General features: G+C 55.4%; 1 protein-coding gene across 1 annotated transcript in view; it reads right to left on the reverse strand.

Annotated features, from left to right (window-relative positions):
* Positions 1–21511, reverse strand: part of Speg (striated muscle enriched protein kinase) — a 49850-nt gene extending 28339 nt beyond the window's left edge. The window contains 11 exon segments of the mRNA XM_059278063.1: positions 1282–1457; positions 2389–2477; positions 2711–2880; positions 11925–12107; positions 12608–12751; positions 14530–15833; positions 18508–18844; positions 18927–19016; positions 19599–19628; positions 20464–20506; positions 21478–21511. Of these exon segments, the coding sequence (XP_059134046.1) occupies positions 1282–1457; positions 2389–2477; positions 2711–2880; positions 11925–12107; positions 12608–12751; positions 14530–15833; positions 18508–18844; positions 18927–19016; positions 19599–19628; positions 20464–20506; positions 21478–21510 (2599 nt within the window). The 5' untranslated portion in view covers position 21511.
* Positions 21512–22816: the final 1305 nt, after the last annotated feature.

The raw sequence follows: 22816 nt of genomic DNA on the forward strand, positions 1-22816 counted from the left end.
ACACGCACACGCACACACACATGTGCGCACACACACACATACACACACACACACAGGCACACACAGGCACACAGGCCTAGCTAGGGCCCCTCTGGATATGGAGCTGCCCCTAAAACTTCCAATTTCAGGTCCTCCTAGATCAGTGCTGGGGTAAAAGGGCCAGTGGCTAGCCTGGTCCCTGGGGCCCCTCGACAGACAGAGACCCTGAGCAACAAGGGGAGAGGTGTTCATAGCCGTTAGGAGCACCCCAAAGCCTTCGGAATGCTGGACGGAACCCCAAAGAGAAAGAAGCACCATGACACAGGTTAACACTAGAGACGCGAGGTAGAGCCCAACCCCAGAGAAGGAAGAGGGCGGGGAACGGGCCTGAAGAATCTAGAGCTCGGAGAGGTTGGTAACCATAGCCAGAGGAACCGGGGAGACTGAGGCAGGCGAGGCCTGGCCGAGGAACTAGGACTGTAGGTCTGGGTTCCAGCAGGGGCTTGGGAATGTCTTGGGAAGCCCCCAGAGCTGGCCTTTGCCAGGCTTGAAGGAACTGCGCCCAGTGAGGGGCAGGGAAGGACCATGGTAGAGTAAGGGGCTGAGGAGATGTTCCTAATCCTGTGACGTCACATGGAAGGGATGGTCAAGTGGATGGCCACCCTTTGGAAGGGTGACCCAGCAGCCTCCGAAGGTCAGTCTGGAGAGATCCTATTCTGCCAGCTGCCTGAGAACCCTGCCTTATGTCCCCAACCCTGAGGGCCTAGCCCTCTCCGTACTTCAGGGCTCTATAACCCTGGCACCTCTGATGTCCCTCCATCATGACGATGATACCCTCGGGGTCCCTTCGAACGGGTCCAGCCACCAGCCACTCCCAATTGCTACCCCAACCCCAACAGTTTCTGCACAACAATCAGATGTGTATGGAGGGCGAGTGTGGGGGACAGGAGGGCAACGGGGTCAGGGAAGAATAGGCCTGCACAGAGCAGGCGGCAAAAGCTTAGAAGGACGGGAAGAAGATGGCTATCTACAGGAGGCAGGGCTTCTAGCTACCATCAGGCATTGTCATGATGGAGCACAGGGAAGGCAAACCGGGGAGCCAGCTGAGTATGGAATTATTTACTGTGTGATCTTGGGCAAAGTCTCCTCCTTTCTCTGGGCCTCAGTTTAGCCAACTATGGTACGAGCAGGTGGACTAGGGGTCCTTCCAGCATGACCTATTGTAACTGAGGTGGGATGTGAGCTGTCAGGAGGGTAACAACCAGGACAGGCAGGCGTTTCATGAGTCTATGTGCCTCTCACCTCGGACCTCCAGGCGGGCCTCACACTGCCGAGCGCCATACTCGTTGACGGCCTTGCAGGTGTAGAAGCCAGCATCACCCCGCTCGGCAGCCAGGATCCGCAACCGGCACAGCCCACCCTCCGCCTCCTCTGCGAAGCGCCGCTGGTCTGGGCGCACGGGCTGACGATTTCTCAGCCTGTCAACAAGACGAGGAAGGCTCAGTCCTACAGCCTGAAGGCCTTACCGCAGTCCCAGCAGCAGGAGGAGGGAGGCTGTGGAGTCTCCCCACTGGCTGCAGGCCTCTCCTCCTCACTGGCTTCCCAAATCTGTATGGCAGATGTGAAGGCAACCTTGGGATCCAAGGCTAGGCTTACCCCAACTCCACCTTCCTACCTCCTCCAAGTACTTTTAGACCCAACTGGATCTCTACCATCTCACCTGCATCACCTCTAAATATTTCTTAAATGACCCCATATCATATTTCCACTTATTTGTAACATAAACATAGATTCCCATTCCCCCAACTGATACTGATGAACTTTCAGTCTTAAAATAATAATAATAATAATAATAATAATCATCATCATCATCATCATCATCATCTCCAGTGTGCACTGGAGACTACACAATCAATTCAAAATAAAAAGCAGAACCCAAACCAGCGTGGGGGCGGGGACAATGGCATGCTGAGTAATGTTCCGGGCACCTGGGAGGCGCCAGGCATGGCAGCTGAGAACCACATTTAACTCAGACTTGGGTAGCTCAGAAACAGATTGTGACGACTGAGTCCACCACAGCCCGGGTACAGAATGGCTTGGCTTTAAAAATCACCCTGCATCAGCTGATGGCATAGAGATGAGTAGCCGTCTACATGGCTAGAGGAGTCCTGGCCATTCATTCAAAGTGGGTGGACACGAAGTCACTCATTGTCCCATGCTTCTCCAACAGAGGAAGCCCTGGGCAGGCATGCAGAGTGGTACTGCTATACCCGAGATGGGGTCCCAAGAGAAGTTCTCTAGAGCTCTGTTCCCTTCTACCAAAGCCAGTTCTTAGGCTTAGCCTGGGAAGGGGGGGGGGTCGCGGAGTGGGCGGTACTGGTGGGTGGTATATTGTGGTTTGCTACTTACCAGGAGACCACAGGCTTGGGCTCCCCCTGCACTCGGATGCTCATAATGACATCTTGGCCTTCTCTTACGGATTGGTCCATGAGTGAGACCTGAAGGAGAATCCCAAAGCATCAGGGGTGACAGAGCACAGCACTGGCTGCTGAGAACTGGGGGACCTGGGACAGAGGTCTCTTCCACACCAGTCAGTGGCTGTCTCTGGGTAACAAGGGTTAATGGGGGCAAGGTTCCATTAAGTGCAACACTTAGGAGTGGCCTCGGGAATCAGGGGTGCACAGAGGGATGGTGTCCACAGAAGGCTGGGTACCAGCCTCGGGGGTCTGACCTTGAAGGTTGGGGGTGCCTTGGAGTCAGAGGAATCCCGATCCTGGTTGGGACTGAGCTTCATGGTAGGGGTTCGGGGCCAGGTCTCCCCAGGCTCTGGGAACTCCTCTGGGGGGCTCAGGTACTCCTCATCAGAGGTGATAGGGCTGCTGAAAGGGGATGTGGACCCGCCTGGAGGAAAGATAGATGATTTCAGGGAGAAAAGATGGAGAGAGCTGGCTGGGGAGTGTTACAGAGATGAGGCCGCCCCTGCAGGCCCAGCCCTGACTTCACCTCCTGGGGAAGCTCGCTTGCTGTGTGACCATGCCCAGCTACCTCCTCTCCCTGAGTCTGATTCCCTCCTCTGCCTGGCGCTGCCAACCCTGAGCCTGATGATAGTCTACAGAGAACAGCCTAGAGCAAAAGATTTGGTCAGCTGAAGGGCCACTGCTTGGTCTGGGGGCGATCCTGAGTCCTACTGAAGCAGTTCAGTCACGTCACTAGCAGGAAGTGGGCCTCCAAACTCCCAGTCACAAGCCCCAAAGGAGGTAATAGATATCTCTAGGACCCCGCGACAGCAGGATCAAGACACTGGTTCCTTAGGTGAGCTGGACCTGGCGCAGAAAGAGCACATACCTCAGACAAGCCCCATCCTGACCTCTATCCAGGGCCAATGAGGTGGCAGTGACCAGGCGGCCCTTCCCCCTCTCCCTTCTCAGCTTCCCCAGGGGCACCTGTTGGCCCCATCATTACAGCATGAACCCCACATTCTCAGGGGACAGGAAAGCAGAGTCAGAGTCATCCATAGAAAAGGGTGATTCAGCCTAGGGAAAGAGGAGGGGGACCCCTGAATCTGCCCTGGGAGGGGGAGGGGTGTCCCCAGGGCCCTGAAGCTCTCCCCTCCAACTGGCCAGGGGCCCAGCCTCGCTGAGCTGGCGCTTTTCCGACTGCCAAATACAGACATGAATCTGCCACAGCCCCCCTGGCCCCTCCTCCTGTTTCCCCAACCCCAAGCCCCCAGCGGTGCTGCGCCCCAACTCACCCTGAGACTTTGCACACGGACCCCCGGCCTGCACCTTCCTTTAAGCCTCTGCCCTGGCACCGGGCCCTCCTGCTCCCTGCCCACTGCCCACGGGCCTTAGCTCCCCAGGGAGCAGGCGTTCAGCCTGCCCAGCCCCGCTCACTCGCTGACCCAGCGGAGGCCCCGCACTGAGCCGGCCCTGGGGGAGGGGAAGTGAGCCCAGGAGGGGGGAAAGGAGGAGGTGGGTGGGGGTGGCCAGCGAGAGGCAGGCGCTGGCTGGGAAGGTGGTGCCTGCGGAGACCACAGGGAGCAGCAGCCCCTGGAGGGAGCGGTGGAATCGGAACTGGGGGAGGGGCGGAGCCCAGCCCGGCTGAATTTAGCCGCTGCTCATTCCAAGCACCCAGCGTCTGCCTTTCCTCTCATTACAGCTTGGGACACTGACAAGCGCTGAGCGCCTTGGTAGGGCCTGGACTCTAGGTGTGGGGACCGCAATCCTCAGAGGGGGGCCGGGGTAGGGTGACCCTTCACTGCGGCATTTAATATGCTTGACTGATCCACCGTAAGAAGTGCCAAAAGCAAATGGCGCTATGCTTTGCTTTGCCCAAACCAACAAGACTCAACCTGGGAATGCATGACTGGCCAGCCTTAAACCCTAGAACAGGCCACAGCCAGCTTTCTCAGACATAGAGAACCGAAGAACTGCCGGGGCTTGGGGCCCCTCCTTCCCAGACGTGTCCCCTCCCTGTCAGCCGAAGGAAACTTAGCAAGCACATGGCTGTCGCCTCCCAGGTCCTGCAGTAGGCAAGGACCCAGGCCGGCATCTAATTCAACCACGGGCTCTACTGGGTCCCTGCTGGCAACTTGCCCTTCACCCATCAGCCCACGAAGCCCGTAACCAGGAAGGTGTAGGCTATTCCCCACCAGTGGTCAGTCCTCACCGGCATCCATGTGCACCCGGGGAGTGGGGGGAGGAGCTTGGAGAGAGCAACAGAGACAGAGGTGTTGAGCCCAGGCCACGAGTCCTTCTCCCTCCCTACCCCCTCACTCCACCCAGGGCCACATTCCCAAGCTATGACCTGTGTTCCCCAGCACTACCAGTGAGGAAGAGGGGTAGAGGCCAAGAGGAGGGCCCAGTTTCAGGTTGGCTGTCTCAAGGTTGGGGAGGAGAGAGAAATCTGGAGACATGACCCCCAGCTGACACTGAGATCATAGGCACAATCCTGGGAAGAGGGGGCTCCTCTCCCTCCGTGGAGCTTAGATTCCTGGCTCCAGGGTCACCTCCAAGCTGGACAGTGCTAACGCAGCTCCAAGGTTGAGGAAAGGAGGGCGGGGCAAAGATTGAAGTCTGATTGGCAAAGGTCTGTGAATGCCTCGGAGACCCCTGGTGGCCCCCGGGGGAATAGCACCTAGGTGCTATCCAGCCAATCAGCAAGTCTAGGTCAAGTCTCTTCCGGCCAGAAGGCTAGCTAGGCTGTAGGCTCAGGCTCCAGAGGGGGCAGAACGAGTGCTCTCTGCAAAAAGTGGTCTGTGCTACACCATAAGCCCAAACTGTGTCTCCAAGGAGGTTAATAGAGGATCCTAAGCTCCATTGGCCTCATGGGCAAAATCGCCTTTCTAACCAGTCCCTAACACTCCAGGCCTGATCCATCCATCTACAAACCCAGATTTCATTGTTGGAGATACTCTTATACCAGCAAGGAAACAGGGGGGTGGTTCTCCCGAACCTTCCCCTTAAAGGACCACTATTCACACAGTGACTCCATTCACATAGCTGTCCTGTCAATGACACTTTCAGGTCAGTCCCATTCCATAAAAACTGGTTATTAGAAAGCCTGCAAAGCTCCTCCGGCCAGTGCATCCAGCCGGTCCCAACTGTCTGTGGCGCCATCACTACAGACACAGCTTCTGCTCCCGCCCAGTGTCTAGCACATGAATGGCATCCCCCGAGGCCCTTTACCTCAAGACTGTCAGAGTGATGCTCAAGCCACCCACACCAGCACCACTTGGGGCTTATTTTGAAATACAGAGTCTTAAAAACCTTATCCAGACTACAGAATTGATTTTCTGAAGTGAGAAGTCAAAAACTGTATTTCTTTTTCAAAAGCACTCTAGGGATTCCTAGGCACATGAAAGTTTCGAGACCCAGGCAAATCCTCGCGGGAGGAGGGGAACCCAAAGAGGTGATTTCACTGAATCTTAGAGCACTTGGCCATTCAACTTCAAAGGACAGCTATAAACCCAGACGTCTGCATCGACAGCCCTTGTGTTTTCAATTGCACCAGCCAGCTCCCCATTATCAGCCAGGTCCTTAACACCAGGCCAGTGATTTTAAACATTTAGGGTTTTTTTTTTCCCCAGCTTATTGATTTTCTTTCTTTTTCTTCTTCTCCTCCTTTTTATTTATTTTTATTTATTTTTTTTTAGATTAATTTATTTATTATGTATACAGCATGTATGACTGCAGGCCAGAAGAGGGCACCAGATCTCATTACAGATGGTTATGAGCCACCATGTGTTTGCTGGGAATTGAACTCAGGACCTCTGAAAGAGCAGCCAGATGCTCTTAACCCCTTGAGCCATCTCTCCAGCCCCTCCTTTTTATTTTTTTAAAGACAAGGTTTCTCTGTATAGCCCCGGCTGTACTGGAACTCACTTTATAGACCAGGCTGGACGCAAACTCAGAGATCCACCTGCCTCTGCCTCCTGAGTGCTGGGACTAAAGGCGTGTGCCACGACCTCTGCCCAGCTCAGCTGGTTGGTTTTCAAAGTTTGCTGTGCTTTAGAATCACCTGGAGAGTTTTTTGGGCTACAACCTACTGGGACCCTCCCTGAGGTTTCTGATTCATGGACTAGGGTGACAGTCTGTTTGGGTCATTTATTTTGCAGTACTGGGACTTGAACTTAGGGACTTGTGCCCACTATGCCAGCATTCCACTGAGTCTCTTTTTTATTTATTTTGAGACAAGGTAGGGTGGCCTTGAACTCACTCTGTATCGCTAGCAGGTTATGATCTCAGCCTCCCCAGTAGGTAGGATTACAGGCCTAATTGGACAGGTAGGGCAACAGTCTGGATATCTAGCACATCCCCCAAGGGATGCTGATGCTTTCGAGGACTCAGAGGACCACATCTCTGTGGTCTCTGCTGCAATCTCAACCTCCCATCTCAGACAGAGCCTTATTACTCTGTGTGTCTCCCCAGTCTCCATAGGTCCAGGGCTCAGGGTGTGTCCAGGCTTGAACTTCCCGGACAATGTTTCTCTCATTCCTCCAACCTCATCCCCGAGCCTTGTGATCCACACAGCCCCTAATCTGTCTTCTAGCAGGGCCTCCAGGCATGGCTGCAAGGACCACGATGTGGAAAAGACACAGCCGTGCAGAAAGGGGACTTTGGCTTGGTAAGGAAGACTAGCCAGATACATTTGAGTAGAATAGTGAGCCGGACTGGGGACATGGTGGCAAGGGAAGAGGAGCCAGTAAAGGCCACAGAGATGACTCTTGGCTCTGGGACTGGGGGAAAAAGTAGTATTCAAATAAGAGTTTGTTTTAGAGAAATTGATTCTAAAAAAAATTTTAAAATAACCCCCAAACCTCCAAAATTAAAAACTTACATGAGGTAGAAAGTGTAGGCTCAGAGGCCTGCCAACTGTCTGGGAACAGAGGAGGGTGGCAGAATAAGAAAGGGGCCACAGGGCTGGGTGTCTTTAATCCCAGCACTGGGGAGGCAGAGCCATGTGGATCTCTGTGAGTTCGAGGCCAGCCTGGTCTACAGAGTGAGTTCCAGGGCTGAAGGGAGCCCCACAAAGTTTGTGGGAAAGGAAGAACTGGCTGAGGGTTAGCCAGTACTTCCATGTGGCCAGGCCTTCGCCTTTGCCCTCCATATGTACTGCCGTATGTACCGATAGTACATACTCCATATGCACTGGTAGGTTCTGGACAGGCACTTTTATGGCTGCCACAGTGATCACCAGTGAAGAAGTAAGGAGGAATGGGGGCTGGGCTTGGAGGTGGGACTTGTCTCTGTGTGTTGGCATTAACATTTCCCAGAACCCCCTGGGGCAAGAAGAAATGCTGCGGAGAGTGTTTCGGGTTTAGTTTTAAATGTATGAAGCGCTGGTGAGAATTCACACAACCCAGCCCGGCGAGTGATGAATTTCTCACATATGATGATGCTGGATTGGGTCAGCTACGCTATTTACATCCACACTAAATTAGGTCTCCATTCTTGTGACAGGTGGTGGGTGAGAGCTAAACTCCATCCTAAATAACAGCCTGGGGGAGTCAGTCCACAGGTACCCCTGATGCAGGACAGGGAGGGAGGGCTGAGTCTGGTTGAGTAGACCATGGTACTCTGCTTCCTCAAATGTGGTCCAGATCCCAGTGAAACGGTTAACAGGGACTGTGCGACATTCAGAGAGCCCATCTATCAGTGGCCACTGTCACTGCAAGGGAAGAACCTCAAACCATGCAGATGATCGCCTAGGATCCAGACCAGGAAGAGAGGGTAGAGGTTGGTGGCATGATTTTTTTCCTTTCCTTCTGTATTCATGATACCCAATAAATAGCCTCTTTAAAAAAAATATTAGTGGTGATCTTAAATATAAGATAGATAAGTCACAGTGAATGATGTCTCCTGGTCCAAATATTGGAGGCCAATATTCTGTCCCCTTAGAACCTCACCTGTCTTACTGAGTACATAGCTCATCCATTAAGATGATCCTTACATGACAGACAGACAAAAAAAAAAAAAAAGAAAAAAAAAGAAAAAGAAAAAGAAAAGAAACCAGGCCAGCTAAGGCAAAGTGAAGAGACCAAGGTCTTGGCCGGAAAATGCTAGGCCTTGAGTTCAAGTACATGAGACATGCAGGCACTGGAGGAAGTACTCTGAGCCGCTTCCTCCTGGCCAGCACTAGAGGGCCTCCTGCCAGAGTTCACAGAAGAAAGGACCCAAGAACATCAGGACACAACAGGACCCGAGCCACAAAGGATGGAGATGGAGAGGAGGCAGAAACACCCCCTCCCCACATCTGGCTACTCACAGAGGTCCGGGCAATGTCCTCCCTACAAGCTCAGGACACACCTTAGCTCCAGTCTCTTCAGAGGGACAGGAAAGGGGCTGTACCGTGCAGTGGTTAGGGATATTCAGCTACCAGTTGCCCTAGCTTAGCATCCTAACTGGTGGGGGGAAGTAGCGGCTGAGACCATTAACATGCATCACTAGTAAGATGACATTATACAAAACCTGAGAGTCCTAATTGCACTAGCCACATTTCAAGTGTCGGATGCAGTGTGCAATTGGTGTTCCATACAACATTGCACAGTTCAGACATAGAAGACTTCCCTTGTCTTGCAAGGTCTGGTGGTCACCACTGCCCTGGAGCACTTTGCTAACACTGCCCTGGTCTCGGTGACCTCATCAGTGACGTGGACACAACAACAGGACCTACTTCACGGAGCTGGGTCAAATGTGACTATGTAATCAACAGTAGGCCCAGTACACAGGAAGCACCCAGCAAATACCAAATAGTGGTTGTTTTTACCCAAGGCACGCATTAACTTGTTACTTGGATAAGTAATTTCCATTACTATATCACTTATTATTAATAACCTTCCCAGGCAGATTCCCAGGCTGCTGGCCTGGTTCAAGCTCTATGTAATCATAATCATACTCTTTTTTCTTTCATCTGAAAGATGGGAGTAACACACACACACACACACACACACACACTTCTCCATCTATACACACACACACACACACACACACACACAAACACACACACACACACATGCATGCACGCACAGGTACAGGATGCAATATTGCCTACACACACACACACACAAGCATGCACGCACAGGTACAGGATGCAATATTGCCTGAGGAAAGAAACATGAAAAGAATACATGACACTCTGCAAACAGAAGCGACCGTTCAGAGACAGGGCACCTGGCATCTGCGAGGCCTCAACGGAGGCTTGGATGACAGATGTGACAGCTGTCAGAAGCTTCACTTCAGTTAGGCACACACCCCACACCCCGGAGACTCCCTTTATCTACATTCAACTTGAGAGTTATTCGGTGGGTAAGAGGGACTCAGGGCTCCGACAAGAGAGCCTTCACTGCAGCCCCTGTTCCCCAGGCCAGGGGCTGTGTTCTCAGGTTGCCTGGGTCCCGGTTACTGGGGTTCCCAACCAAGAATTGACATCCGTGGGTTTTAAAAGCAGGCCCTGATGGTGTGGGTACCCCTGGAGTGCACTGGGCATCCATCCTGGTTTCCATGGCACTGAGTCTAAGGGTGGAGAGGTTGTAAGAAAGGGCTGTGGCTGAATACAGGCCTCCTTCCACAAGACAGTGCCACTTCCTTCCACATACCCCCTGTACCCCCACAGCCAGACACCCTCCTAGTCCCATCCTTCAGTAACTACAGCTGCCTGGTCTGACACCCCTTTTTTTGCCAAATGTCTTTACCACCACCGGTTCTGCCTGCTCCAACCACTCTCTGGGCCCCCTGGCCTCCGTCCAACCACTCTAGACCAAACAGTGCCTTGTAGGGTAAGAAAGTCAGTTTGGTCCGTAACGAGTGCTGACACTGGACCTGCGTGCCAGCCTCTTGGGTCCTGGAGTTGGTCTGACTTATGGGGGGGATGCTGCAATGCTTGGTGTAACCTAATGACATAATGAAAGGTTTCTGGGTCCCCAGGATGAAGCAGGCACAGAGATGTCGTGACAAGCTGAGGACCTAGGGGCTGGAGAACAGGGAAGGTCTAGAAGACAGTGGCTTTGGAAGAGCAGGAGTGGAGTCCCCCAGGCACAGACAGTGTGGAGAAGCGGGCAGGGAAAGGACAAGGCACTTTCCAGACCCTCATGGAAAACTGAGCTCGTGTGCACAACATCACCCTCAAACGCCAGCAACGAACCTTTGTCTACAGCTTTACAGTTCATAAAGCCCATTCGCACATTGACTTCCGTCCGTGAGGATGGCATAATTATCTCTGGTTTACAAATGAGGGAACTGAAGCCCAGGAGAGTCAATGTGGCAAACACAGAGCTCCCAGGCAAGTGCCCCAAGCTGCTTTCCCAACCTTAAAAGGCTCCTGGATGGCCACCCGCCAGTACTGGGGCACCTCCCACCCCACCCCTTGCCAGCTCTTAGCCCAAGCCAGGTATTGACTGGAGCTCTGGAGCTAGACCTGGGGCCCCTGGGAGAGCTGGGAGCTGAGTCAGAAGCCAGTCCCAGAGGTGATGGAAGGCTGGAGGCACCGAGCGGAGGGGTGGGCATGATTCAGCATAGTGGGAGGGTGAGGAGAGAGGAGAAAGCCTCAGATGACTCCAGGGAGGGTTGTGGAATGAAAGAAGAAGGCCACAAGATGGACACGCACCAAAGGAACGAAGATGGCCCAAAGTCTCAATGCAAGCATCCCAGAAAACTGGTCTCTGAGCTCTGGCCTCCCAGCTAATTTGGATACCCAGTGGTAACATCCACCTCTGCGGGTTTCACCAGTACCTCTTCCTGATATAACACCCTCGACATCCCCTCCTTACCACGCAGGATCAGCACACTGTTAGACTCAACCATCTAAATGACTAGAACTTCCATGCGCGTAGATACTGGTCCAGCCCTGCTTGAACCAGAAAGATAGTGGGCTGAAACACAAAGGAAGTAGCCTGACACCAAGTGAGAGCCTTTGTAAAAATAGACAAAGCAGCCTCAGGATGGCCATCTCTGAATGGTGCTCTCAGCTGCGGCCTCTGTGGGGCCTGAGACCTAAGAGGAACGGACACAGCACTTGGGCCCTTCTTTCTTACTTTCTGTTTTCTTCTTGTCCTGGAAAGAAATGACCTCAGAAGCTCTTGGTGACTCTTAAATCCTTTGAACTAAGACATTCTCCCCCCACTCCCCGCCCCCGAGACTCAGAGACAATCGGCCTTTCCACAGACCCCATCCAGAGAATCATCTTGGCAAGATAGCATTTAAAGGATGTTCAAGGATGAATTTCACCAACTTCATGGATTTTTCTGGATTAGAGTGTCTTTGTCCTGAGACTGGGGCCCCTTCAACTGCTTCCTCCAGAGAGTCAGACCCAGCTCAAGGAAGGATCGCGCACACCGGGAAGCCAAGTGCTCAGGCACAAGTGGGGAGACTCTGAACCCACATCCCCACGTTCACCAGGAAGCGTCCACAGCTCACCCCAAGCAGGACCCAATCTGGAAGGCTCCCTACCAGGTCTCACGGCCAGTGAGGAAGCACAGCTAGCCTGGCCCAGTTCGTTGGTGGCAGTGGCGGTATAGTTTCCAGCATCAGCAGCCCGGGCCTCCCTGAGCAGCAGCGTGTGCCGCTCACCCTCGGCCCGGATGAGAAGGCGCCCCTCACTGTGCAATGTGGACCCATCCTTTTTCCAGGACACTGTGGGGAAGGAGGAAGAACCAGCTCATCATGGCCACAAAGGGTTTGCTGGGGAATTGCATCCCTGCCCACCACCCTATCTCCCCGACATGTTTTCCCATGCCAATAGATATTTTTTTAACTTTTAAAATGAGATGGGATTCCATGCAGCCCAGGCTCACTATGTAGTTGGGATCACAGATGCTCTCCCACATTATGTGGTGCTGTAGGTCAAACCTAGGATCTTGTGTGTGCTAGGCAAGCACTCTACCAACTAGGGTACCTTTAGCCCTCCTCCCTCTAGGGAATTCTGAGGAACCTACCCTCACTCCAGAGGCCCAGGCTGCCTTACCCCTGAGCTGGGGAGGTAGGGGATCATCTTGCAGAATACACCGGAGTCAGGACAGCCCCATGGACTGACAGTTTTCCTCTTCCCCACCCTGCCATAGAGGATTCCTGGAAACCTATCCTGTCCCCATACCACATGCTCCTGCCAGCCGCCAGCCCTCCCTGAGGCTCACCTTGGGGTGGAGGGTTGGCGGTGATGATACACTTAAGCAGCACGTCAGCTCCTGGTGCCACCACCACGTTCTGCAGGGGTATCTCAAACACTGGTGCCTCCAGCGGCTCTTCTCCAGCGGATACATAGGAGTCGTCCGAGGACTCTGCCAGACACAGGAGCAGAGGTAGAGAAGACAAGGGGGCATGAGCCTTGTGGGGCCATCGGGGGACATTTGTCGGGAGGAGGAGATGTTGGTCGTATGGAATCCTAGAAAACCCAGACCCAATGGACAGAGAACAAGCTACCAGCGACCTAAGACCTAAGCAGCAATACTAGGTTCACAGGCAAACGTGGGGGGCGGGGCGGGGGGGGGCAGTCAAATGTGTAAGGCCACCAGATTCCAAAGAGGCAGTAGCAGAGAGGTCAGGGGGGTCTATGAAGATCAGCTTTGAATATGTCCCTTCAGCAAACAGTAACACTATATACTGAACTGCCCACTGAACACCGAGTACCAGGAATAAACAGACAATAAGATATGGTGCCTGCTTATAGGATATTATACACACAGAGAGATAAAAATCACCCTGTTGTGGTTCTCCCTAGGTATCTTCTGGATGTATGCTGGAGGTTGAACTCAGGGCCTCCTGCATACTGGGCAAACGCTTCTCTGCTGAGCCATACCTCCAAACCCTCCCCCGGTATTTTCCACCTCTAACATTTTATCAGCTAGATAACGGACCACATAGGTATCCAAAAGGGCAGCGAGGATCCCAGGTTGGCTGTCTTTTTAACTATATCACCTTCAGCAAACGAGATCATCTCTCTGAGCCTCAGCTATGTTATGGAGAAGAGGAAGGCAGAGCATTCAGTGTTCTCTGTACAGCTGGCATGGAGACTGAAATGGAGTAACATCTCTATGGGCCTATTTGACGCAACATCTGGGCCACTGTGGTGGAAACACAGTAATGGTGCTAAGTAAGACGAATGAGAGCCTACACGCGTCTAAAGATTCTGAGGGGCCGATCCGGAAATGAAAAATAATTTTGATAGAGAAAATTACAAGGTGGTAAGCGTAATAAATAATCCAGGTACTGGCAGGCCCTAGGACACCCCGGGAGAAAGCATCAGGGAGTAGGGGAGAGTGAAGGGTGCTTTCCTCTTGCTTCTCCAGGAACAGGCCCCGGGTTGCTGTTAGCAACGTTCGGGGATAGAGACAGTAGCATTCTGTTGGTGATGGTGCTCATCATCCATAGGAATCAGTGAGGCAGGATGCAAGGATGAGACAGGGGAGCCTTGAAGGTGAGTGTGGCTCAGACCTTGGTGGCCACAAAGGGGTAAGGGAATCATGCCGGAATGGGGGTGGGGTGGGAGCTGTGACAGAGTAAAGGGTTAGGGAAGCTTCCATTTTCTTTTGGTTTTCTTTCTCCTCTCTCCCCCCGCCCCTCCAGTAATTTTAGACTCTCTTTCCACAAAGGGATGGGGACCATGAGAACTCCTTAGGTTCCAGCCAGCGCCTCCTCCAGCTGCCGCGCCCTGGTAGCAGTTCGCTGGACCTTAAAGGACATACAGCAGACACCGGGGCTTTGCTCACATCTCTGCCCCCACTGAGCACACTCACATTTCCCCTCATCAGTGGCAGATTCTAACACAGGACCTTTGCTCCAACCCCTGTGTCAGTAACAGAAGCAGCAAACAAAACCCGTTTGCCAGCCGGGCGGTGGTGGCGCACGCCTTTAATCCCAGCACTCAGGAGGCAGAGCCAGGTGGATCTCTGTGAGTTCGAGGCCAGCCTGGACTACCAAGTGAGTTCCAGGAAAGGCGCAAAGCTACACAGAGAAACCCTGTCTTGAAAAACCAAAAAAAAAAAAAAAAAAAAACAAAAAAACCTGTTTGCCTTAGCCCGCTCGCCCTTGCTGTTCTCAGCCATATCTGTGCTCTTACCGAGCTCAGGGGAAGTAGGCCGAGCACGGCGACCTTTGCCTTGGCTTCGGGTCCCTCTGCGGTCCCAGGCCCCCCAGGGACCATCCTCCTCAGGTCCTCTGCGAAGCCTCTTCTCAGCCTCAGGACCGGCTTTGTTCTTCTCCAAGGTTTGGGGCAGAGCAGAGCCCTCCACGCCCGGAGTGGCCCAGGGTAGAAAGCGCACCGCTTGTGCAGGGGGTTCCCGCTTGCGACCAGAGGGCGCTTTTGTCCTGCTTTCTTGGGGATCAGCAGTGGCGGGCGGCACAGGGCTCCTGCACTCCTGGATGGCTCTGCTCCTGGTTAGCGGGAACTGGTCCCGACGCTTAACCTCCTGCTGCGGGCCTTCCCCCAGCTCAGTCCTGCCCACCGGTCCTCGGCTCCGGGGCCTCCCAGGTTCGTCCCCAGATTTGCCGGGGCCACTGGGAGGAGGCGGCTGGGTGGCGGCCGGGCTCACAGCCCGTGAAGTCTTGGGTGTGGAGGGCTGGGAGAAGAGCGGGGGCTCGCCGGGCTCCCGAGGAGATGGGGCGCGCTGCAGTGTGGCGCGCAGGGACTCGTGCGAACGCACCAGTTCCTCCCGCGACGTGGATCTGCGGATGCGGCCCAGCTCCTGGGCGAAGCGGAGCTCGAGGTCCGAGGCTGAGCTGCGCTGTCTCGTGCGCTCGTCCAATGAGGCCGCCTTCTGCTGGAACAGGCGACGCCGTTCGGCCACACTGCCTCTGGGTGACCGCAGCTCCTCCTGCGAGGCCCCTGGGGTGCCCCACGCCGCGCCGCCCTCGGACTTGGGCTGCTCCAGCGAGCGAGCCTTGCGCAGGGGCACCCAGGGCCGCAGGGGCGCTGGGGGCGAGTCGCTGCGCTCCAGGCTGCGTCGCCGCTCCTCGAAGAACTGCAGCTTATCCAGGATGCGGGAGCCCGCACGCACCAGCCGGGGCGAGCGGCCCAGCGCTGACAGGCGACCCGAGGCCTCGCTCAGTGGCGTCTGGGGCCGGGACTCCACCGTGCCCGCCAGCGACGGCCCTGATGACTTAGGCTTTTTCCCTCGCTTCTCTTCGGTGATGGTGTCCTCAGGCAGCGAGGGCTCCTGAGTACGCCGGTGGGGCGAAGTGGGAGTAGCTGGGGGCTGGGCACTAGGTCCTGGCAAAGCCCTCTTACCCACCCGAGGAGATGGTGGGGGAAGCAGCGCGGACTTGGAGGGAGGTGGTAGGGCAGGGCGTGGACGAAGGGCATCACTGGCTGGCTGAGGCTGAAGGTCAGGCTCCTCTCTGCGCAATCCACTCTGAGGAATGCTGCTGCAGAACCAAGGCCGAGAGGGGTGGGGGACTCAGGGGGCCTTTCCTCCTAGACCCCTAGCTTGTCAGAAGGATCAGGCAGTGGGGCATGCTGGGCAGGCTTGGGGTGACATGGGCCAGATTTTCCTGCTCCACCCCCGCCCCCACGAGGGCACAGCCAGAGCAGGTGCTGGGGAGAGGCCAGCGGCTCATGCACCAGAAGACTGGCCTAGTAGCTGGGTTCCAGATACAGACTCAGCTTCAGGGGTTCTGGCCAGCCCCCTCCCCCCAGCCCTGGAAGCTGGGACACAGCAAGAACTTAGCATGAGGGAGAGAAAAAAAGGAAGCGGAGGACCCAAAGATGAGATGGTGAGGGAAAACACGAGGGGTAGACGGGGAGGGGCTCCTCTCGGGAATGTGCCTCCTACTCATTCCTGCCCCCAAGCTGGTCCCCACAGCGGCCCTGCCCAAACTGGACGGGATACTTGTCCTTCCCAGTGGCTCCTAGAAAAGCAACTGCCTCCTCACTCGGCGTAGCCTTTAGAGAGAGCAATGTCGTACCCGTGTGGCACACCTTTTCATCCATCTACCCCTAGTGTAGACCTCTGTCTACCCTTCGTGGGAAAAAATCATCTGAGTCCTTGGAAACCTTTCTGAGAAGGACAGAAGTCCTCCTTCAAGGGGCGCACTCAGAATTAGTCCCACTCAGAAATAACTACCAAGTGGGACTGAACAGAGAATGTGTGGGCGGGGCGGGGTGGGGGGGTGAGGAGTGAAGAAGCCTGTCAACCCAAAGTACCTCCTCATCAAGCAGAGTGTTGATGCCCATGACCTAGATCTCAGTTTCCCCCCATCTACATGGGGAAACGGCACACTGCACATGGAGACTGGCAAAGAATGGCACCTGAGAGCTCTTTTCAGACCTGACATATTCCAGCTGAAAACTCATGAGTGAGCTCACTGACTACTTAGTGTGTGCCACACACAAACTAAGGCTTCACGCGCACTGAGTTATTTAAATCCTTACAAAAGTCCCCTGGTCGAGGAGCTGATGTTGTCCCCATTTACAGATAAATAAACTGAGGTTGATTCAAGGAGGGCCAGTGGCCCTCCCAAAGGTGACAGCTAGGAGGTGGTGCTGGGATGAAACACAGATAAGACTGATCCCTAAGCCCTTGCTCCCTTCCAACTGTCTGGGTTTCTGGGAGCATGGAAAGGAGAAGAAATCGTACAGTACCATCCAGGAGCCTAAGTTCTGTGCGCGCATCAATGTAAGGATATTTTAGACTACCTGAGTCACCACCCACGCTGTAGACCCGCCCCTGCCTGGAAGAGGGGGAAGGGCCAAAGGAGCCTCAGATGCCTTCGAGAAGGCAGTCCACTGAGGGAGGGGCAGCAGAGTCCTTAAGATTCCTTAAGGTCTCTGGGAACTGGGTAAGGCCTGGAGAGAAATTGGGGACAGCGGAGGAGACCTCTTGCCAGCAGCTTGCAGCTCCAGGCCAGACTCTGTACCATAGATATCACTAAGGAAATGGGTTCCTCTGAAGTTGCCATAGCAACTCCAGGCTCCAGGCTGGGGCCTGGGAAAGAAAGGCAGGGAAGAAGTGCCTGATAAGCCAATAAGATAAGCCAAAGGAGCTCCCTAGGCCCCTGCCATGGACCCTAGGCCTCTCCCCTGTCCATCACTGGTCACTCTAACCACCCTCTTAAAAAACACACCAGGGCCCCCCCTGTTATCCTCCATGTCTGCCCAACACCCACACCCATCACAAGTGAAGCCCTTCTTCAGTTACCCAAATACCCACCATCACATCTACCATCAACCACTCCCTCTTCGGCTACAGCACCCCCTCCTGTTTCTGCCATCTCCCGAATCTCCAAAAATGGCTTCAGCACCTCACCCCAACTCCTCCACTTGTCAAAAACCCCCTACCAGGTCAGCCATGGACCCTCCTCAGGTGCTGTCCATGAGATCAACCCACGCCCCTCTCCGGGCCACTGCTATTCCAACCCTCCACCTCCACCCCAGCTCCCTATCCCCACCCCCTCCTCATCTCTCAACCGGCTGCCTCCCCACAACCCACATCCTCCCCGTGCCCGGTGCCCGGGTGCCCGCAGACCCCTTCCTTGGCCCAGCTGCCCCTGACCACCTCGCTCTCTTCTCTCTCCGGGGTGCTGTGTCTCGCTGCCCTGCTCTCTCCTGCTCTCCCGGGAGCTGCCGTGCAGAAAGGTTCTGTTCCTCCCAGAAAAAGGCCCACATGGGAACAGGAATGTGCAGAGAGATGAAAAGACGGCAGCTGCTGAGACAGCAGGCACGGAGGAGCCCCTGAGGGGGGGTGGGGGGGATCCTGGGACAACTGGAGCCTACATGAGCGAGGCGGGAGAGGGGCCCTGACAAAGCGGAACTCCTAGAGGAGAAGAGGAAGAAGGGACACAGGGGTCCACAAGACCGTGAAGATGGCACTGTGAGCCTGCACAGGTGGGAGCGGGAGGCCGTGGGTGGCGACGGCAAAAGGAGGGAGTGGTGTGGAAAGAGAGTGTAGCCAGTGCTAGGAGTGGAAGCCGTGGGGAATGGAGTGCGGAGATGGATGAGGCAGAGGAGACTGGATGGCGGCTAATGGAGCAGTGATGGGCCAGCGCAGGGGCGGCATGGTGAGATGAGACGGTGTGGGCCCCGGGTGAGGCCATTACTTACACGTGGATTGAGAGCGCCCGTCCTCTGTACAGACTGAACGCGCTGCCATACAGGTCACTGGCCACCGAAAGGCTATCCTCTGACCCCCAGCTTGCGCCCACCAGATTAGCTCGCGATGCCCGCACCAGCGGCTCCACCCCCAGGTGCCGTGGCCCGGCCCCGGTTGTCTGTGCTTGCCTTGGGCTGCCTGGGAGGGGGCGGGTGCCACCCCCGCTGCCCGCTTCTTGCTCCAGGACCGTCTGCCCGCTGCCCCACCAGCTCACTTGCTCTTCTGAGGTGCCTGTCACGGAGGTCGGGGGTGTGTCCAGGGAGGTGCCCACCAGGGTATCAGAGCCCCCTAAAGAAAGGAGCACAGTGAGACCGAGGCAGCCTCTGTAGGAAGCTAGTCTGCTTGCTCTTGGAGCACCCAGAAAGCTCACCCGTGGGGGTGCTGAAGGCCCTGTCATCCCGAAGCTCCAGGCGCTGGGTCCCCTGCACATCGCTGATGTCATCCTCAGCAGTCTCGGAGTCTGGAGAAGAAGGGGTCTGTGTGGGCAAGGACCTCCTCCCTATGCCTCCAACTCTTCCCTAGTCGCCTCCTGCCTCCCCCATAGCAAGTTCCATCTTCATCTTACAGGGAGAGCTTCCAGGACCCAGTCTACTCTTTTGCTCCTGACTCCCCCCGCCCCCCCAAGTCCAGCCTGGGATACTTAAGGCAGCCCCTCCCATGCAAGTGCCCTGGCTCCATCCTTGGACCACTCACCCTCAGATGATTACCTCCACGGACCCCTCCAAATAAGCCACCCCCACCCACTTACAGGCTTACCAGGGCCTCTACCACCCTCTCCATGTCCATAACACCTTAAGGTCTCGAATAGCGGCATCCCACATAACAAGGCCCTAAGTTCCAGGGTTCCAAAGTCTAGGTTCCAGTACCCCAGGAGTCACCTCAGAGCTGTACTGTCAAGGCACGCAACCAACCGCAGGACCAGGCTGTCCTGCACCCCAAAGCAGCCGGAAGGCATCAGGGTGTAACTGAGGCAGGGCGAGGAGAAGCCCAGACTGGGATAGGGGGAGGGAGTGAGGGGCTAGGGCAGGAGCCAGCTTCCTACCGTAACTTTGCTTTCTGCAGGAGCGGAAAACTTCGCTTCCATAGGAGCAGCAGGAGAGAGATGTGGACAGACAGTTATCAGAGTGTTTGTGGGATGGGGCACGGAAGGCAGGCAGAACATAGGGAGCATAAGGGTCCCTGGTGCCCAGAGATGTTCCGTAGGATGGGGAGGGAGACCCCCCAGAATGTACCAGCACTGGGGAGCCATATGCTTAAGCTGTCATCTCAAATGCCCAGTGATTCTGGTACCCTCAGCACTTACTGGTACTCTCACTACACACACACACACACACACACACACACACACACACACACACACACACACACACATTTATGACCAGCCACAGACTCAGGTCTGTCTCCCTAATGCTAGGAATCAGGACCATTTTCTATTACAGTGTTTGCATGGTAGTTTCCATGGTGCTGTAGCAGCTGTGTTCCTCAAGACCTACTCTACTCCTGAATGGTCCTCCAAAAAAATGCCATGGCTAGGTTAGGAGCAAAGATTCCTGGGCATTTTTCAACATCCCAGAGCCTATCATGTTCCGTGCCTCAGTTTCCCCTTGGGTACCATAACAATCAGGGACCGTGTAGTCATTGCCAGAACATGGCAATGCAATGCTTCTCACTTGGTCCCACAGATGGATAACAGAGAGCTGAGGACCATGGTGGGTGTGCTAGGGAGCACCTTTCCCAAATACTAGGGCCTTTCTCAGCTGCAGAGAATAGGGGTTTCCTTGGGGATGGACAGATGGGGAGGGGGTTCCACATCTCATGGGCTATCTTCAGGTCTGAGATGCCTCATGAAGGGGCATGAACCAAGAGGAGAAGTGGGCATGGGCTACAGCAACCTGAAGTCCACGCACCATGGGTAAGTCGGCCAAAGGCCCGGCGGGAATGGCCGGTTTTCTGAAAGAGAAAAGCCAGAAGGAGTTGTTGAGGGGGAGGCTTGTTCCTGAGTCCATATACCTCTCATCCCGATCTGCTATCATCAAACAGGAACTCATACTAGGGGCTAGGGCACAGAGGCCAGAGCCATTAAGTTGCCCTAGTCGTAAGGGCTCAGCTCTCCTTCCCCTAGGCTATCCAGCTGGGCTTTGGGGAGGAGCCAAGGAGGAAAGGCTAGGGAACAGCAGGGCCTGTAGAGCAAACCCGAGTACTTCCTAAGGACTAGAGGCTCAGAGCCCGGGGTCAGAGCAGCACGCCCAGAGATACAGGGGAGGAGATAAGGAAATCAGCATGACTGAGGGAAGATGGAGTGGGGGCGCTAGAAGGAATAAGAGATGGAGGACACAGATTCCTGCTGCGGGGAAGGGCAGATACCTGGGATAGGTGTCAAGCAGGCAGGGTAGGGGCTGGCAAAGGATAAAGTCCTTCAAAGGCCAGCACCTTGCTAATGCAGGAAGGAGGCCCCAGTGCATAGAGGACAGGACAGAGCTTGGGGAAATTTATTGAGCTCAGCGCGGATCCATGAGCTTTGCTTTCTGTCTCTCCGGAATTACCGAAGGCTGCGGAGTAGGGGGCCCAGGAAATGCCGGGCGGGGACTGAAGCCAGGGCTGGATGTGGGTGAGATGGCAAAGAAGCCAGTGGGCGCTGCGTGCTGAGACTGTAACCGGAGCCTCCAGGGGTCGAGGGGATCGGGCATGATGGGGGCTTCTGCCCTTCAGCACGGGGAGGGGCCTGAGCTCTCCAGTCGTTGGCCAGGGCGCAATCCCCCCCCCCCCCATGTGCCCGGCCTGTCGCCCTCCGCGGGGCTGGGGTGGGGCCAGCGCCACTCCAGCGCCCCCTCCCCTGGGCCCAGCCGCGGTGACCCGCCCTCCCTCGGGGCGCCCAACCCTTCCTGCCCCCTCCCGGCGCCACCCGCCCCCGGAGCCCTCACCTGGAAACGCTTCTTCACCCACAGCTTCTTCATGGCGGGGGAGGGGGCCGGGCCGGCGGCCGGGCGAGGAGGGGACAGGCGGGGGCGGGGCGGAGTCGGAGGCGGGGCCGGGGGCGAGCTGGGGAGCGGGCCGGAGCCGGCGCGGGTGGCGGAAGAAGCCGCGGGGCCTTGGGAGCCGGGGTGGGGGTAAGACGAAGGCGGCTGCGCCCGGAGCCCGCCCCTCCTCCGCCAGCCTGAGTCCTACCTGGCGACCCTTCCCTTGCGAGCCCTTCTACCCACCCTGGGGCAGCACTCGCCTGCTTTCCAGCTCTCCCACGGAACACCTCCCTGCGCTGGCAGCCGGCACCCCCACCCCACATCTGCCTTCCGGACCCTGGGCACATGGGGAAACTGAGGCACAGAAAGGAGTGCAGTAGGAGCCTCTAGTTCAGGCCACTTTCGTTGGTAGCGGGAGGCGGCCTCCTCGCCGCATCCCCCTTTCCTCCAGCAGGCTGGCTATGGAAGGTCAACAGCATCTTCGCTAGCGTACTCCGCAAACATGCGCACAGGCAACACGGTCAGACAGCACCCAACTCACCTCAGAGCCACAGCGCCGGGTGGGGGCGCCTAGGTCATGCTCAGCACAAAGATCCTTGGGTTGGGGCTACGTGCTGACTTGGAGTCAGGCTCCTCAGGACAGTAAAAAAGGGCTTTCCTCTCTTTGGCTCGACTTTCTGGATGTTCCTTGTACTGTCCCCCTCCCATCCATCCTTCCATCCATCTACACACCACACCACACACACACACACACACACACACACACACACACACACACACACACACACACACGACACGGGCTAAAGTGCTCATAGGTATTCTTAATAATCAGTCAACTCACAGTCCCGCAAACGAGCCACTTACAAGATTTTTGGGTGTGTCCCCCCACTGCCCACCCCACCTTATTCAGCACCATGTACACACACTGCGTCTAAACAAAGTTCTACCTTCCTTTCCTCATAATAATGTAGCTAAGTTTCATTAGCATTTGCCAAGTACCCAGCACCTTACACATGTCAATCAGTTCATTCAAAACAACCCCCGGGAGCCTGAAACTCTTGGGAGTATTCCCATCCCCATTAAACTGGCAAGCAGCTGAGGCTAAGAGAGCTGGTAATCACCACAGGTCTCCTCATCCCAGAATGCACTGTTGTGGTGCCAGCCCCAGCTACAACTACAGTACTAATCATTAATGTGTACTGCCTTCGTGGTCCGTACTAGGCATTATGCTGAGGACTTTGTGTGAGTAACTCAATTAATCCCCATAAGGAGAAAGACTGAGGTACAAAGCAATTACTTGTCC

The sequence above is a fragment of the Peromyscus eremicus genome, chromosome 13, assembly GCF_949786415.1.
Source record: "Peromyscus eremicus chromosome 13, PerEre_H2_v1, whole genome shotgun sequence".
Classification (NCBI taxonomy): Eukaryota; Metazoa; Chordata; class Mammalia; order Rodentia; family Cricetidae; genus Peromyscus; species Peromyscus eremicus.